The following is a 16,162-nucleotide window of genomic DNA, read 5'->3' as shown; positions in this document are numbered from 1 at the left end:
CCTTCTAGGGAAGGAAAAGGGGAAAATGTTTGTGGCAGAGTATTCAAGGTAGATATTAAAATGTTAAGATGAATTAGTATTGAATAATTACCTAAAAATAAAAGGTTTCTAAATTGGTTGTAGTGGTGCAAGACTGTATAGACCTAGCTAGTACTTGAGGGATTGGAAGGCTGAGATGAGGGTCAAGAGTTCAAGGCCATCCTGGGTTATGTAGTGAGAGCATTTCTCAAAAATATACATATTTACATGCATACACACACATAGATGTGTGTACACATATACATATATGAATATGAGAACACTAGGGTTTATTTATTATTTTTTTGTGTTTTGAGACAGGGCTTCTCTGTATAACAGTTCTGGCTGTCCTGGAACTTGCTCTATAGACCAGGCTAGCCTCAAATTAACAAGAGATCCACCTGCCTCTACTTCCTGAGTGCTGGAATTAAAGGCATGCACCACCTCTGCCCAGTAATATTTCACTTTTTTATGTTGAAACCTTCTGAAATGATATCACTTAACAGAGTCTGCTGCTCTCTGGAGAAATGACTTTACCAGTACCTCATCTGCTGAGGTTAACAGTTCTTAAGTGTTAGCAGTCAGATATTAGCAGTCCTCCACTCCAGGCATCTCTCATCATCCTGTCCCACCTAAGGGAGGAAAAAAATGTACTGAGAAGCATATGAAATTCATAGTCCAGGCACAGAAGCTTGCTAAAGATTGTCACCTAGTCACCTAGATGCTTCTCTTCCTACACCTCACCACCACAGTACTAAGGGACTATTTACAGTAGCTACTTTTGCTCAGCACATGTCTGACTATCAGGAAAAGTACCAGAACCAACATTTAGACTTCAGCTAAGAAATGGGTAGGGTTGTTGGTATTATCAGGATAGAAATTTAATACAAATGTGATTGATAAGCTAAGAACTCTACTGGATAGTCAGTGTGTAAGCAGGATAATTTAAACAGATGGGTATTTTAAGCAGAACCAAAAGAAATGTAAGAGAAATGAATACTTTATATGGGCTTACTAATAGATTGAACATAGCTAAAGATCTCTGAGCTTAAAGATGGCTTTATAGAAACTCCCAAACATAAAAGACAGAGGAAAAAAGGCAGAAAGAGATTTTCCAAATACTCTGGGAAAATTACAAAAGGTAGAAAAATATGTGTACTAAGAAAGAAGAAACAGTAACCGTTTCTTCCCAAGAGAAATACAGAAGACCATCAGATGAAAAATGGGAAAAAAACAGAAAAGTATCACAGCAAAAAGAAGCAAACACCATGCAGTACCAGCCATGAATTCTTGATGGAAGAGGCAGAGTAGAAGCAGCCTTGGTAAAAAAGAAAAAAGAAAAAAAGAAAGGAAGGAAGGATGAAAGAAAGAAAGAAAAAAAGAAAGAAAGAAACTAGTAATCTTGCCCTAGGACAAGCCCACAAAAGGTCTCAAAAGCTTAGAATCCTACTGGGGATTGTAGTGAGATAATGACTACTCTGTCATGGTCAGTTAGCAAAAGAAAGTACATCTGTTTGTCACTTAAGATGGTTCAGTGCCATCTTAAGAATAAACCTATTTAAGGCTGAGCTACTGGGAGCCTGAAAATGAGAATAGTCACAAGTAAAAGTGTCTAGAGTCAACTTTCCACAGCTCCCACAGAGAGAGACATCCAAGGAGGCATTGTGGAATGGAAGACTAGATGCTAACACACCAGAAAGTTCAGGTAATATGAGGTTTAGCTCAGGCAGTGAAAAATACAGTGGGGAGGCTGGAGAGAAGTCTCAGCAGTCAAGAGCACTTGCTGCTTTTGTAGAGATCCAAGTTCAATTCCCAGTACCCACATTAGGTGGTTTGTGACCTCTTTCTGTAACTCCGGTTCCATGGGATCCATTTCTGCCTTCTAACATACACAGGTACCAAGCACACACCAACGTGCACATACATACATGCAGTCAAGACATTCACACATTAAAACAAAAAACAACAAAAACAAAAACTCTAGCTGAGCAGTACACACCTTTAATCCCAGCACTTGGGAGGCAGAGGCAGTCAGATCTCTTAAGTTAAAAGCCACCCTGGTCTATGGCATAAATACCAAAACAGCTACGGATGCACAGAAAAACCCTGTGTCAACCACCACCCACAACACACAAAACAAACAAACAAAAAACTAAAATATATAATGTTTGGGGCTAGGAAAGTATTTGAATGGCTACCTAAATCTAGTTGTGTGGTGTTTTTATTAATACAGTTTATTTCCAATAGAAAAAAGCCCTCTATGATATAGCATGTTTTGGTATGATGCTTTTCTTACATTTAGACAGTCGAATTGTTATTAAATGAATAAATAATACAAGTAAAAAACAGAATTGATAAAAGGAGCTGATATTAAAAATTAAAGGAATAGAAAAAATCTACTCAGTAAAGCTTTTTATACATATCAATACTAAACTTGTTAGGAACTAAGGAAAAACATTTTCAAAAAGCTTCAAAAAAAAAAAAAAAGCATCTAGCGATAAACTGAACCAAAAATATGGAAATTTCTACAGTGAAAACCTTAAAATTCTGAAGAAACTGAAAAAAGAGAGTTGAAGACATAAAGACATGAATCAATAATTAATATTTTGGATATGGCCATCATACTTCAAAGCAGTGTACATATTCAATGCAGTTCCTATCAAAATTAAATGATATTCCTCACAGAACTAGAAAAAGAAGGCAATCCTAAAATTTATATGGAAGCACAAAAAACTTAATAGCAAAAACAATCCTAATCAGAAAAGGCAGTGTTGGAGTATCACAATACCTGATTACAGATTGTATGATAGAGCCATAATAAAACAGCATTCTACTAACATTAAAAAAAAGATCCACAAACCAATGGAACAGAATAGAGGATCCAGAGGGAAACGTGCACATACACTTTAACAGCCTGATTTTCAATAAAAGGGCTAAAGTCAAACATTGGTGAAAAGACATCTTCAACAAAGGACACTGGGAAAATTGTATGTCACATGTTAAAGAATGGAACTCCCCTTCCCTATCACTGTATGAAAATAAATTCAAAATAGACAAAGACTTTAATGTGAGACCTGAAATTTTGAAACTGCTAGTGGAAACAGAACACCTGAAAATATGAGTAGAGGCAAGGACTTAATGAAAAGGATCCCAACAACTCAAGAACTAACAGCAAGAAATAACACTTAGATCATAATGGCTACCATCAAAAGCAAAACAAATGGTGATTAAGACTGGTGAGCATGTAAGGTAAGGGAATCACTTTATACAAAGCTAGTAGAAATGTAAACTAGTATACCCACTGTGGAAATCCGAATATAGGATCCTAAAAAAAAAAAAAAAAAAAAAAGTTAAAAAAAAGCAACAAAAACCCACCATAGGATACAGATATGCTGCTACTCTGTATGTGCCCTGAGGAATCAGCATACCACAGATACACTTACATATCTGTGTTTATTAAAATACTATTCACAGTAGCCAGCATACGGAGCCAGTCTAGATTTCAGTCAACAAATAAATGGGTAAAGCAAATGCACATGAAAGTTTGTTTAACTATAAAGAATGACATATCATTTGAAGGAAAATAGAACTTGAGATCATGATATAAAGCAAAATAAGTCAAACATAGACAAATGTCATGTCTTCTCTCCTATACAGAGGAGTCACACTCACGAGATGTAGAGCTTCTGCAATACATTTAGTATTCAGCCTTAACTTGTATTTGAGCTGTATTAAGAAAGTATGCAAAGTGTAAACTTAGTTCAAAAAGTAGTTTCAATGAGTTTATGTTGCTAAGAAATTTACTAAGGGATGAATAAGGCTTTTCCCATTTTGTAATTTTTTGTTTTCACCATCATTACACCAACAGCCAAAAAATAGTTGAATAAACAGTAATTTGTTCCTCTTTTTAGAATGTTTTTATATTAGATATTGACACATTCTAGCAGAAAAAAAAAAAAAAGGAGAAAGCCTAGCACTGAGTGTTGACGGTAGATCTCAGAGATTTAAGAAGGAAGGAACAGCTTAAGGGAAGGCATCTAAGAGGTAGCTGAGGTGAGAATTGAGCAGATATGCATGGTGGGCTACACTGAGGGAAGTATAATAGCTCTGACAGTGGCTCCCACCTGCTTTGTCAGTAAGGTTGTATGCTTGCAGCAAAGTGAGCATAAGACACTGATGCATGATTATGTCTGGAATGACTGAGACCAGGCTTTTGTGGCTGGTTGGTTGCTATAAAGGGGTTAACTTTTGATCTGAAAGACTCAACAAGGCTATAGTAGAGGTTGCAATTCAGTCAGAGTATCTGTTTTTCAGTTAACCGAAACAGAAAGTACCCAGGCAACAGCTGATATCTATGAAAAAGAAGCATCCATCCAAATAGACTACAGTCCTTTAAGGGAGGATTTGAAGGTAATTTAAAGATTTGTTTGTGACTAACAGTAATATTGACTATTAAAATACTATAGAGTTATCTTTATATGGTTAGGTTTAAGATTTTGAGTGGGTAGTTGGTAACCTTTGTCTTGGGGGGGGGGGAGACATCAAAGGGAAAAAAGAAAATTGGAGTGACAATTGCAAATTCCTACAAACCCAGCATTTGAGAGGTAGAGGCAAGAGGATCAAAAAATTACTGTCAGTTCCTGTGTCATGAAATCTAGTCTCCAAAAATCAAAATAGGAGGTTGTTAAATTAGTAAAGTGCTTGCCAAGCAAACATAATAACCAAAGTTTGGTTCACCAGCACCCATAGAAAAGGCAGGGTGCCACAGTTTTAAGTCTGCAATCCCAGAAGTGGAAAGGCAGAGACAAGTAGGTCCCTGAAGCTAGTCTAGCCAGTCAGTAGTGAGCTCCATGTCCAGTAATAGATCCTGTTTCAAAACATAAGGTGGAGAGTTATAGAGATGGCTCAGTGGTATCAGTACTGTCTGCTCTTCCAGAGGACCCAGGTTTTGTCCCCTTTACCCACATGGCAGGTAACAAGCATCTGTAACTTCAGTTCTGGAGGATCCAATGTCTTCTTCTTGCCTCCATGGGCACTGCATGCAGGTGATGTACACACATACATGCAGGCAAAACCACTTGGAAATTTTTTTAATTACATAAAAATACAGTGGAGAGAAACTAAAGAAGACAGCCAGTCAGTCTCTGGCCTCTACATATACATGTGCACACATACAAATATGTGCATACGTTACCAAACATCTGTATTAACAGTGTTTCCAACACTAGAGAAGTAGCAGTTATTTAGTTCCCTGAACATCAGCTGGAAATACTAGTGTTTATTTCCAGTCTGGAACTTCTTGTCTGGAGTGGCATCAGATTCCACAAGTTCAGGACACAGACTGCCTGCCCTTCAGATGTCAGTCACCCAGGGATACCTCAGCCCTCAGATTTGCTAGAATCACATGTAGAATTCAGGATAATATATTATACATTTGCCAATTTTTAATGAAAGATATAACATGGGAAGAGCCAAGTGAAGGGAATACATAGGACAGGAATGGAGGAAGTACTGAGCTGACCTCCCATGCATTCTGCCTCCTGAAGGTCTGCTGCCCTGCCAGCCTGTCCATGTGTCCACCAACCTGAATGCCCCACCCTGATCATGACTGATTCAACTGGTGACTTCAGTGATTAAACTGAGTCCCTAGTTTCTCTTCATTCCTAGAGATACATGATGAAAGTTACAAGCTTCTAACCCCATTCATACACCAGGAGTCAGTTCTCATCCTTCAAAAGTCAGTTTATTATCATTACTTTGTTAAAAATGGAAAGAGACAGACTGTGAATAACAGTAGGAGCTCCTTTCATCTGATCCCTCAGGAAATGCCTTTTGGGGTAGTACTGTTCTAAAACTGAAATTGTTCCTAGAAAGCCTAAGCATTATCCCCTGGTTATATTGTGGTCTAAACAAGGTCACAGTTAAGTCACATGGAATGTCCTCTTTTTAACCTTAGTAAAGTTGGTGGCCAAGTCACATGTCTTCTAGGTCATCAGCCAAGATATAGCAAGCCATATTATGTCCGCAGGTGAGCCCATTAGGCACACACCCTTTTACTGAACAAGAGTTTAATCCATGGTGTATTCTAACAAAATAAGATTATCTATGCATCCTTTTAAAATCACACTCAATGAACTTACAAATCCTAAAATAGAGAAAGTTAAATTTTCAACAAAAGCTTTAAAGATACTAAAGATAGTAAACAAGTGTGGAGGATGCAGAGAGTTAAAAGCACCTTTCCTTTGCCAGGTAGTGGTGCATACCTTTAATCCCAGCAATTGGGAAGCAGAGGCAGAGGCAGGTGGATCTCTGAGTTCAAGGCCAGCCTGGTCTACTGAGTGAATTCCAGGACAGCCAGAGCTACACAATGAAGTCCTGTCTTACAAAACTAAAAACAAAACACCTTACCATTTGTAACCTCTAAAGGAACTAGTTTTCTTCTTAGTTATTCTTAAGAACAAAATGTCTTTTCCTGGGATGTTCTGGTTTGCTTTCCTCCCTGTCACAGAGTCAGGTAGCCAGCCTGACCTAGGACAGACTTTGAAACTTTTTAAGTAAACATTCTTGGGTCTAGAGTAGAGAGGCCAAATTTCAACTCCAGAGTCCACCTTTTCTGTGGACTCTGTCTGGGCAGTTTGTTATGCTGCATATATGTTTTGGTCAAATGTATCATGGCCTCCCATCTAAGTCAAACTGTATCAGGGTGAGTCAGCAAGGTGAGAGAGAGAGGGCTGAAGACAGAGAGTGAAAAAAAAGGCCCTCAGGCCCTAGATTAAGGGTAGCTAGCTGCCAGTTTGGGGAGGTGGAAGAGAACTTTGACCTCCAGATACCATTCCTAGGGACATGTTTATTCACAGTGGTGATCACTTTTGTTACCCACATGTGTGGGTGGCCAAAATGCCTACAGAAGAAGAAGATGGGCCCCTTGTAAGGGTGGAAATGACTTCTATAGTCTGCAAGGGAAGCTGGGAAGCATATTTCAGCAAAAACCCATCATAGTTAATCACTTATTTTACTTCATTATTATTTTTAAGTCACAAAGATATTTAGTTTTCAAATGATCTTTTTATCAGTAAGTTAAATATTATCATTATTATATATTAATTAACCCCCTTTAGGAGTCAAGAAAGTTTTCCTGGAAGAACACTTTCCTCTTCCCCTCCTTATTCATTGGCTTTGGAGTTAAGCACTACCCCTTCTAAGTCATTTGGATTCCTTCTCTCTGCCCTATAGCACCTGTGCTCATACTGTGAGGAAGCTTTTTCCCTGTGTAAATGATAGTTTGTATTTTTGACTTCTAAGTTTTTTTTTACTGTTTTGTTTTTATGTGTATGGGTGTTTTGTCTATATGTATGCTTGTACACCACATACATACTTGGTGCCCTCAGAGACCAGAAGAAGGTGTCAGATCCCATGGAACTGGAGTTACAGATGGTTATGAGCTGCCATATGGATGCTAAAAATCGAACTCAGGCAGTGCTCTTAACCATTGAGCCATCTTTCTAGCTCCTCTGTGAGTTCTTGTAATGCAAAAAACTGAATAGTTTTCATGATTGAAGGTTCAATGTCTAACCCGTAATAAATTACCAGTATTATTTTTAATGAACATAAAATCAGATGATAAATGAATTTTCACATTTCAGACATAACCATAATCTGGGGGGGGTGTATAAAAGAATATTCCCAGAACATCATGAAGCCAAGAAAGGCACAGCTAGGTAAGGAAACTGCAGACACTGCCTGAGTGACTGCAGTACCAAGCCCAGAATGGCTTCCAAAGGGAGCAAGGAGATGCAGAGGGTCCAAGTAGAGTCAGATAGCATCTTTTCCAGGTGTGGTGGCACATACCTATAATCTCAGCATTTGAGAGTCTGAAGCAGGAGGATCACTACATGGTAAATACCAGACCATCCAGGGCTATATAGCAAGACCCTATATTAAGAAACCAGGATGGATGGAGGAATGGGAAAGATGGATGATGATGATGAGGGAGGATGGAAGGGAGTTAGGTAGCTAGATAGCTAGGTAGCAGCAGTCTTGGGCCAGGAAAGTGTCTCATCAGATAAAGGTACTTGCCACCAACTCTGATAATTTGAGTTCAATTCTTGGGTTATACATAATGGAAGAAGACAATCAGTCCCAAAAGCTGATCTCTTACTTCCACACACATACACACACAAAGAATGGTAAGTCTTATACTTGAGCCTTACCTTTGAATGTCAAAGGCATACCAATCAATGCTGTTCTCTGCGAATGATAGGCTCTACAGTCAGATAAGGAAATGGCAGATCATCTTACACTCCTTCGAGAGCAAGTAGCATCCCAAGAAAATACTCTACTAAAGACCTCAGCTCCAAACCTACGAGCACAGGAGAACTTAAAGGCTGTCAGAGATAAGTTTCAAGAATCTGCAGATGGTAAAATTTGAGTTTAATAGTTGTTAGCAAGATGATATTCTTGGGTGTTTCATTTCTGTATGTGCCAACAACCTCCTTGTATTGTACCTTTCTCTTATTAACATGTATTTTTCTCTGTTGCCTTATATTAATGTGTTTTCTTTAATACTAAATGCCAAAATGTTTTTTATGAAGAATGTTATGCTTTACTTTAAAAATAGATTTATTGGATGTTGGGAATATAGCTTTGTTGAACAAATACTTAATGTACATGAAACCTGGGCTCCATTTCTCCAAATCCTCATAAACTGGGTTTACTTATAATACAAGAACTCTGGAGGTAGAGGCAGGAGCATCAGAAGTATAAGGTCACCCTTAGCCACATAGTGAGTTTGAGGCCAGCCTGGCTGTATGAGACTCTGTCTTAACAAAAAACATAGACTTACTATTTTAAAACATATAATTAAGATTTTTCATACCAGAAAAATAAGTATATTAAATACACTGCTAGGATTTGCTAATATTAGACATTAGCTCTGCCAGGAAAAGACTCATTGAGTTTAAAAGATGTGTTTTCAGAACTTTGTAACAGTTAAGGTATTTTGAAAATAGATATAATCAAGGCAGCCAAACTCAAAAATCAGTTCTGGAAATGATCTATAATTTGATTTTAAGAGAAGTTCCCAATTGTCTCAAAAAATAACATTGATTTCTTTTTCTTTCTTTTTTTCTTAGCTTTTGAGGCCAGCAGAAAGGAAGCCAGAGTATGTAGACAAGAGTTTGAACAGGTGAAAAGACGGAGATATGATGCTTTCAGCCAGTGTTTTGAGTACATCTCAGTCTCAATTGATCAAATCTACAAGAAGCTCTGCAGGAACAGCAGTGCCCAGGTGTGTTTTTCAACCCCCAATCCTATAGGAGCTTAGTGTAAATGATAGTGTTTTTGTTTTCTGGTGAGAAATAAGTGACCACTGCACAATCCTTGAATAATGTAGGTGCAAAACCACTGCAGGAAGACTGGTCATCTTCAAGGTTTGTGTTCTGGATTCTACACTATCCTGACAGCATGGACTAGTCAGAGCCACTCTGGGCCTATTTTTCCATTTGAAACATGAATGGGCTTGGGTCATTTGATTTCTAAGTTTTTTTTTTAATGCTGAAATCCTATTGACTGCTACTAAATTGACTTTGTGGAAATAATGGTCTCTGTGGTAAAGGTGGGAGCAGGATAAAAGAAATAGTTGTATTGATCAAAAGAGAGTGGAAGACTAAAGATGGGATCAAGTCTAGATAATATCCATTTGAATGAATCTCTTGGCCCATTGTATTATCCCCTCCAGTTGTATTATCAATAGCCACAGCAAATACTAGGGGAATTAAATGTGGAAAAGATATGGGTCAGGATTTATGTACCAGTGCTGCTTGATCTATGACTGAGATGATCCTACTTCTGAATTTTAGAATTTCAACTAAACATAACTTATTTTCAGTAAAATAAGCATATTCACTCATTGGAAACAGAATTCATACATATATCTCCAGTATGTGGCTCATAGTAAATGCCAGCTAGATAGACCAGCAAGTTGATGGATTTTGTAACTCTGTGACATCTGCTGCTAAGGTTTGACTGGAATTATGGTGGAAAGGCCTAGGCCTTTCCCTCATCCCAGATATCCCTGATGTCTATGGTTAAATACAGAATTAAATGTATTTACAGGCATTAGCATTTTCCTATCAAAATTGAAAACCTAACCAAGAGAAAGAATATTTTCACTTAAATATGTTGCCACTCAACTTGACATGTATTGGTTACTTTTCTAATATGGCTAAATAAATGTGTTTCATTCAGGCATTCCTTAGCCCAGAGAACCCTGAAGAACCTTATTTAGATGGAATTAGCTATAATTGTGTGGCTCCAGGGAAAAGGTTCATGCCTATGGACAATTTGTCAGGGGGAGAAAAGTGTGTGGCTGCTTTGGCTCTTCTGTTTGCTGTACACAGGTAAGGCCACAGCAAGATACCAGTTGTACCTTTTGACAGAAAACTATAATCATTTTCTTTTTTTGTTTGTTTGTTTTTGGAGTTTTGTTTTCTTTTTTGTTGTTGGTGATGAGGGCTTTTTTGTTGTTGTTGTTGTTGTTTGTTTTTTTTGTTGTTGTTCATTTTGTTTTTGGTTTTTGAAACAGGATTTCTGCTCTGGAGCCTGTCCTTGAATTCACCCTGTAGACCAGGCTGTTCTCGAACTCACAGAGATCCTCCTGCTTCTATCTCCTGAGTGCTGGGATTAAAGGTGTGCACCACCACCGCCCAGCATATAATTATTTTCTTTAATATTTAGCAGATCTGTTTTTTTTTCAGTCATAAATTGAAGTTTTTTTTAGATCCATAGCAAGTTAGAAAATGTACAAGTACAGTCTTTGACAAAGTGTCAATAGCCAGTAGTTTTCTAGCTTATTTTTAAAAGGAAAGTATTTGGATAATCAACATAGGATATCAAGATTACCATAAATGAGCAATAAGCAATGACCTAATTTACGTATCATTTTCCCAGGCCATACTCAGAGCTCTGTGTTATGTAATGAAAGCAAAATATTTCTTCCTTTAAAAAAAGGAGTTGGGGACTTAACATCCTCATTTCCACTGATGATAGTTGTACATCTCCCTTGAAATATAAATCAAGAAACAAAAGTTGTATAAAATAAGACAACAGCCTTCAGCATTTAGAGCAGGTGGCAGCAGTGTGAGTGCTGCTCTCTTCTTCCCATCACCAAGAAAGAACATAGGAATCTGACTTCTAGTCTCAAGAAAGGAATGGGACAGGCCCCCACAGGAGAGGTATATACAGAGAAAAACCATGGTGGCCTGGGAAAGACTCCAACTTCAGGATCACAGCAGAATGAGATTCTTATTAGGCAGCACCCTATCCCTTCACTCTATTAAATATTCACACTTTCAGATACTGTTGCAGGTGGTGTGGAGATTCCTGTGAACAAACAAAATCTCTTCCTTAAAAATACTTTTTTTGCCCATCATTGGTGGTGCATGCCTTTAATCCCAGCACCTATCTCGAAGAATCAACAACAACAAAAGAATAGCAAGTGAGAAGACCTTGAGTCCAAAGTGGACTTAGCATGTGTAGAGAATATTTCATATGGCAGTGATAGGCACAGGGTTAAGATGCTGTTGTAACAAGCAAGGTGAAAGGTTGTGGTGGCTTGAGACAGTATGAGAGAGAGGTTGCTAACAGACATGGAATATGAAGATGTCAGTATTGACTCCTTGGATTTAGCCTAAATAACTATAATAATTGCTGCTACTAACTGCCCACAGGAGAAAACAAGGAGAGACTATGGCTTAATACTCATGTGGGATTCAGTGTGCAGACATGTGGGAGCTCAGAGTTGTCATGGAAATGTGTGGGAGCTGGGCATGGTGGCACCAGAAGTCTCCCAGAACTTCTCCTTGCCTCTAAGTCTTCACAAAACAAATAAGAAGTTGTTATTCATGTGCATGTAAATTTTTTCTAGTTTTCGGCCTGCTCCATTCTTTGTATTAGATGAAGTAGATGCAGCCCTGGACAATACTAACATTGGCAAAGTGAGTATTCTTCTGCTTTCAATTTCCTTTTTCCCCCACTTTGGTTTTTCAAGATAGTGTTTCTCTGTGTAGCCTTGGCTGTCCTGAAACTTGCTTTGTAGACTAGGCTGGCCTCCAACTCAGAGATCTGCCTGCCCCTGCCCCTGCCTCATGGAGTGCTAGGATTAAAGGTGTATACCTCTCCCTATCCCACCACAGGCTTCTGCTTTCAATTTCTAATAAAACATTTTTGTTCTAGTTTTATTCTGTTGCTGTGACAAAACCATGGCCAAGAACAACTTAGTAGAAAAAGAGTGTATTTGGATTATACTATAGGTCACAATCCATCATTGAGGAAAGTCAGGACATACACTCAAACATAAGCTTGAAGAAACCATGGAGGAAGGCTAGGCCATTTGATGGCTTGCTTGCCAAACAAAATAAAATGACAAAACAAACAAACCACTCAAAACTTGGGTACAGGAGAACTAAGACTCAGACTTTTTGTCTAGTAAGATAGTACTTGCCAAGTCCCTAAGATTGGCCTGGGTCAGAGTACACTGGTCCTAAGTGCTCTGAATTCAGGATAACTGTGCTTCTGAAGTGCTACCTATAGAGAATTAATGAGAGGCTAACAAGCCACATTCACAGAAAGGGCTCTGGTTTTAGAGACCATGGCAGTAGCCATGGTGCAAGAATGGAAGTCTTGAACTTGAGATGTGATGCCATGGTCTGGATATAAAATGACCCCTACATAAAGACTATGGCACTGGAAAAGGATTTTCTTTAACTGAGCTTTCTAAAGGAAGCTATGAAAGGGTAGGGCCATAGTGGAAGGATGTTATCTGATTCCAGGCATGCCCTTGAGGATGTTGGGACCTCCCTCAGATCCTATGCTTCTCTGGAATTACAGGTGTGCACCACCATACCCTGGTTATTTTAGTCATTTTCTTAGAATGGAGCTTCCCCAAGGAGCTAGAATTCATCTTTAACTAAGACTTGATTTTCCCAATATTTAAGGTTCCCAGAACCGAAAGGAGGTGGTGAAATGTGTGCTTTTTATTTCCTCTCAGGTTTCAAGTTACATCAAAGAGCAGAGTCAGGAACAGTTTCAGATGATAGTCATTTCCCTGAAAGAGGAGTTCTACTCCAGAGCTGATGCACTGATAGGCATCTACCCAGAGGTAAGAGACACAGGGGCAAGGGCAGGCCCCATTAACTCCTTACCCTGCCAGCCTTGGGATTCCACGTCCATATAGTTTAAGAGTTTGTGCACACTATTGGTTTCTACCATGGCTAAATATAAGCCAAATGATTTTTTAAAGAGTAAGATTTATGAGTAATTACTCAGATACTCTCCTTGACAGAAAGAGGTTTAAGATATTTTTAAGTGCAACAAGGAAATTAAAACTGTAGGTCATGGCCCAGCAGAGGGCTCAGCAGGTTGAGGCACTTGCTACCAAGTCTGTTGACCTGAGTGTGATCCTCCATACCCACATGATAGAGGGAAAAAACCAACTCAATACACACACACACACACACACTAAAATTTTAAAATAATTAAAAACCCGAGCCAAGAGAGTAGAGCAACAATTTAAGACCTTCAGTTTCTAGGCAGTCCCACTTTAAGATAAAAATTAATTTACTGAGCTAGGTGGGGTAGTGTATGCCTTTAATCCCAGCACCCAGGAGCCAGAAGCAAGCAAATTTCTCTAAATTTCAGGCCAGCATAGTGTACAGAGTGAGTTCTAGGATAACAAGGGATACATAATCCTTTCTCAAAACAAAACAAAACAACAACAAAAAAAAACCCAAGATAACTAATCCCCTTTAAATGCTAATCGAGATTAACTAATGACCTCACTCTGAAAAATACCTCTCCTCTAAGCAGGGCAGATGACTAAAACTGGCCTCCCTCCCTTTCAGCATGATGAATGCATGTTCAGTCACGTGTTGACTCTGGACCTCTCCAAGTATCCAGACACTGAAGATCAAGAAAGCAGCAGGAGACGCCGGAAGCCCAGAGCATCACAGTCCCCACAGTCCCCACAGTCTCGTTAGACATGAGCATGTCTTTGAACATCTGCCAGCTATAGGAGCTATACCATGACTCTGTGGAGGTTAGGTCAGTGTCTGTTTAGTCCCATGTGTCATGGAAGAAAATTTCTTACAGGTTTAGTAAAACAGGTTATAGCCCACTCCAGTTAAGGAGTGCTCAGCCCCATTTCAATAGATGTTTCCTATGGCAACATGAGGTGTATGGTTTTCTTTTACTTTTTTTAAAAACTTCTGTTTTGAAATAAATTGGTTGTAAAATTCCGAATTCTGCAGCATCTTTGCTTTGGTTTCTGCCTTGCATTTACCTTTAAGGGAAACAGCTGGTTTAGGATTTTTATTTTTGTGATCCTAGAGATGGAACTCAGACTCTTGTGTAAGTATTCTACACTGAGTACCTCTCCAGCCTTGATAGTTTCTAAAGATACCAGTCATCGTGCAGTTAGTAATTGGTGAACCTGGCTTATTTCAGGGGTGTGTGTCAGTATTGAAAACAGGTAAAATAATCTCACAAGTTTTAAAAGCAGAACTTTTGATGGTGAAACTGAATCATCTGCTGTAGTACAATCTTAATTTTTCTAAATCTAGTTTATCTTAAGGACGTACAGAACTATAAGGTATTACCTACTAACAGTGGCTTCATGTTAAATGCTGTTGCAAGGAGGAAGGAAGGTAGCCAGTTTTGAACAGTATTTGTTGCCATTTCAAAGTGGAACAGAAGGACTCTAAAGATCTTCATAGAAGTCTGCTTTGGTCCAACTGCTGACCTAGGAACTGCCTCCTGGGTCACTTTTGAATAGAACTTGTTTCTTGTATACAGAACATGTTCTTTACCTACTCAAGACTGAGTCACAAGATTTAGTTCCACTCCACAAATGAACACTTAAACACACACAAAATAAAATGTAATGAGATTATTGAACTATATATCCCTCAGAAAAGCAGAGATAGCTTTTCTATACATTTGGTGGTTATGAAATACACAAATGCTACAATTAATAGTCAGTTTACCCTGAAAGAGCCCTGATGTTAACTTAGAGGAAAAGTGGGTATTAAGAGGGCTGTCTGAAGCTCAGTCTTCTGTGGAGGAAGCTTGTGGTGCACATGGTAACTGGAGACCCCAAAACTTTAGGGAGCTGCAGAGTGAATACCCTGCAGACATCAGGGATTCTGTCAGCTTAGGGAACTGGGTGCTATCTGTAGATCTACTTAAACAACAGGGATCAGCAGACTTCTTGAAGAACAAGTTTCCAGCTTTGGTGAGGTTCTTGGGTAGTTCATATGAAGCACTTAACTCTAGCTCTGGGTAGTAATCACCAAAGAGGGCCAGAGCCTGTTAGATAACTTTGTGTTTCTCACAGCAAACACCCTGTGCTGAGACTTTCCTTCTAATACATGAGTCATACTGAAATAAAAGAACATTCAAAGCACATCATAACAAAGACTAAGCAGGGTAGTGGCAGTGCACACCTTTAGTCTCAGCACTTAGGAGGCAGAGAGGCAGGCAGATCTCAGTCTGAAGCCAACCTGGTCTACAAAATGAGTTTCAGGCCTGTTACACAGAGAAACCAGTCTTTAAAAAAAAAAAAAAAAAAAAAAAAAGACTGCAGATCTTCAGTATGACCACTAAAGCTTCTGATATGTTCTGATTTGTTTTGCAGTTTATATCCTGCTTTTATAGCCAACAAAGTATAATTTTGCTAAACAATGTACTGGATCAGCTTTAATATTTAATCTATCTATCCCTGATAGCATTTGCGCTTTATTAATGTGTTTAAAAAAGAAAAAAGGCTCACTGCTGAACCTGTAACCACATTTAACAGGCTGAGCAGGATGACTGCTGTGAATTGAAAGCTAGTCTGTCCTACAAGGTAAGACCCTATCTGGAAATAATAATCTCTTATCTGTTGGGGGGGGGGGTCTGTGCATATATGAGTATAGGTGCCCAAAGAATCCACAAGAGGACACCCGATTCTCTGGGTAGTTGTGAGCCACTTGATGTGGGTGGTGAAACCAAACTTGGTCCTCTACAAGAGCAATATGTGCTCTTCACTGCTAAGCCATCTCTTCAGCCCCCAAAAATCAATTTTTAAAAATTCATGTGATGGGAGATGTCA

The 16,162-nt window shown here is 38.8% G+C and overlaps 1 protein-coding gene across 1 annotated transcript in view; it reads left to right on the top strand.

Moving 5' to 3' along the window:
- Smc1b (structural maintenance of chromosomes 1B) overlaps nucleotides 1-14,254 on the top strand; it is a 59,005-nt gene extending 44,751 nt beyond the window's left edge. Inside the window, exons 19-25 of the mRNA XM_051189551.1 lie at nucleotides 4,333-4,428; nucleotides 8,279-8,435; nucleotides 9,150-9,304; nucleotides 10,264-10,415; nucleotides 11,942-12,011; nucleotides 13,064-13,174; nucleotides 13,917-14,254. Coding sequence (XP_051045508.1) covers nucleotides 4,333-4,428; nucleotides 8,279-8,435; nucleotides 9,150-9,304; nucleotides 10,264-10,415; nucleotides 11,942-12,011; nucleotides 13,064-13,174; nucleotides 13,917-14,051 — 876 coding nt within the window. The 3' untranslated portion in view covers nucleotides 14,052-14,254. The remainder of the gene's footprint in view (nucleotides 1-4,332; nucleotides 4,429-8,278; nucleotides 8,436-9,149; nucleotides 9,305-10,263; nucleotides 10,416-11,941; nucleotides 12,012-13,063; nucleotides 13,175-13,916) is intronic.
- The last annotated feature ends 1,908 nt before the right edge of the window (nucleotides 14,255-16,162 follow it).

This window comes from Phodopus roborovskii, unplaced genomic scaffold, assembly GCF_943737965.1.
Source record: "Phodopus roborovskii unplaced genomic scaffold, PHOROB, whole genome shotgun sequence".
Taxonomy (NCBI): domain Eukaryota; kingdom Metazoa; phylum Chordata; class Mammalia; order Rodentia; family Cricetidae; genus Phodopus; species Phodopus roborovskii.
Note: the sequence above shows the minus strand (reverse complement) of the source record. Positions and strands in the feature narration are given on the sequence as shown.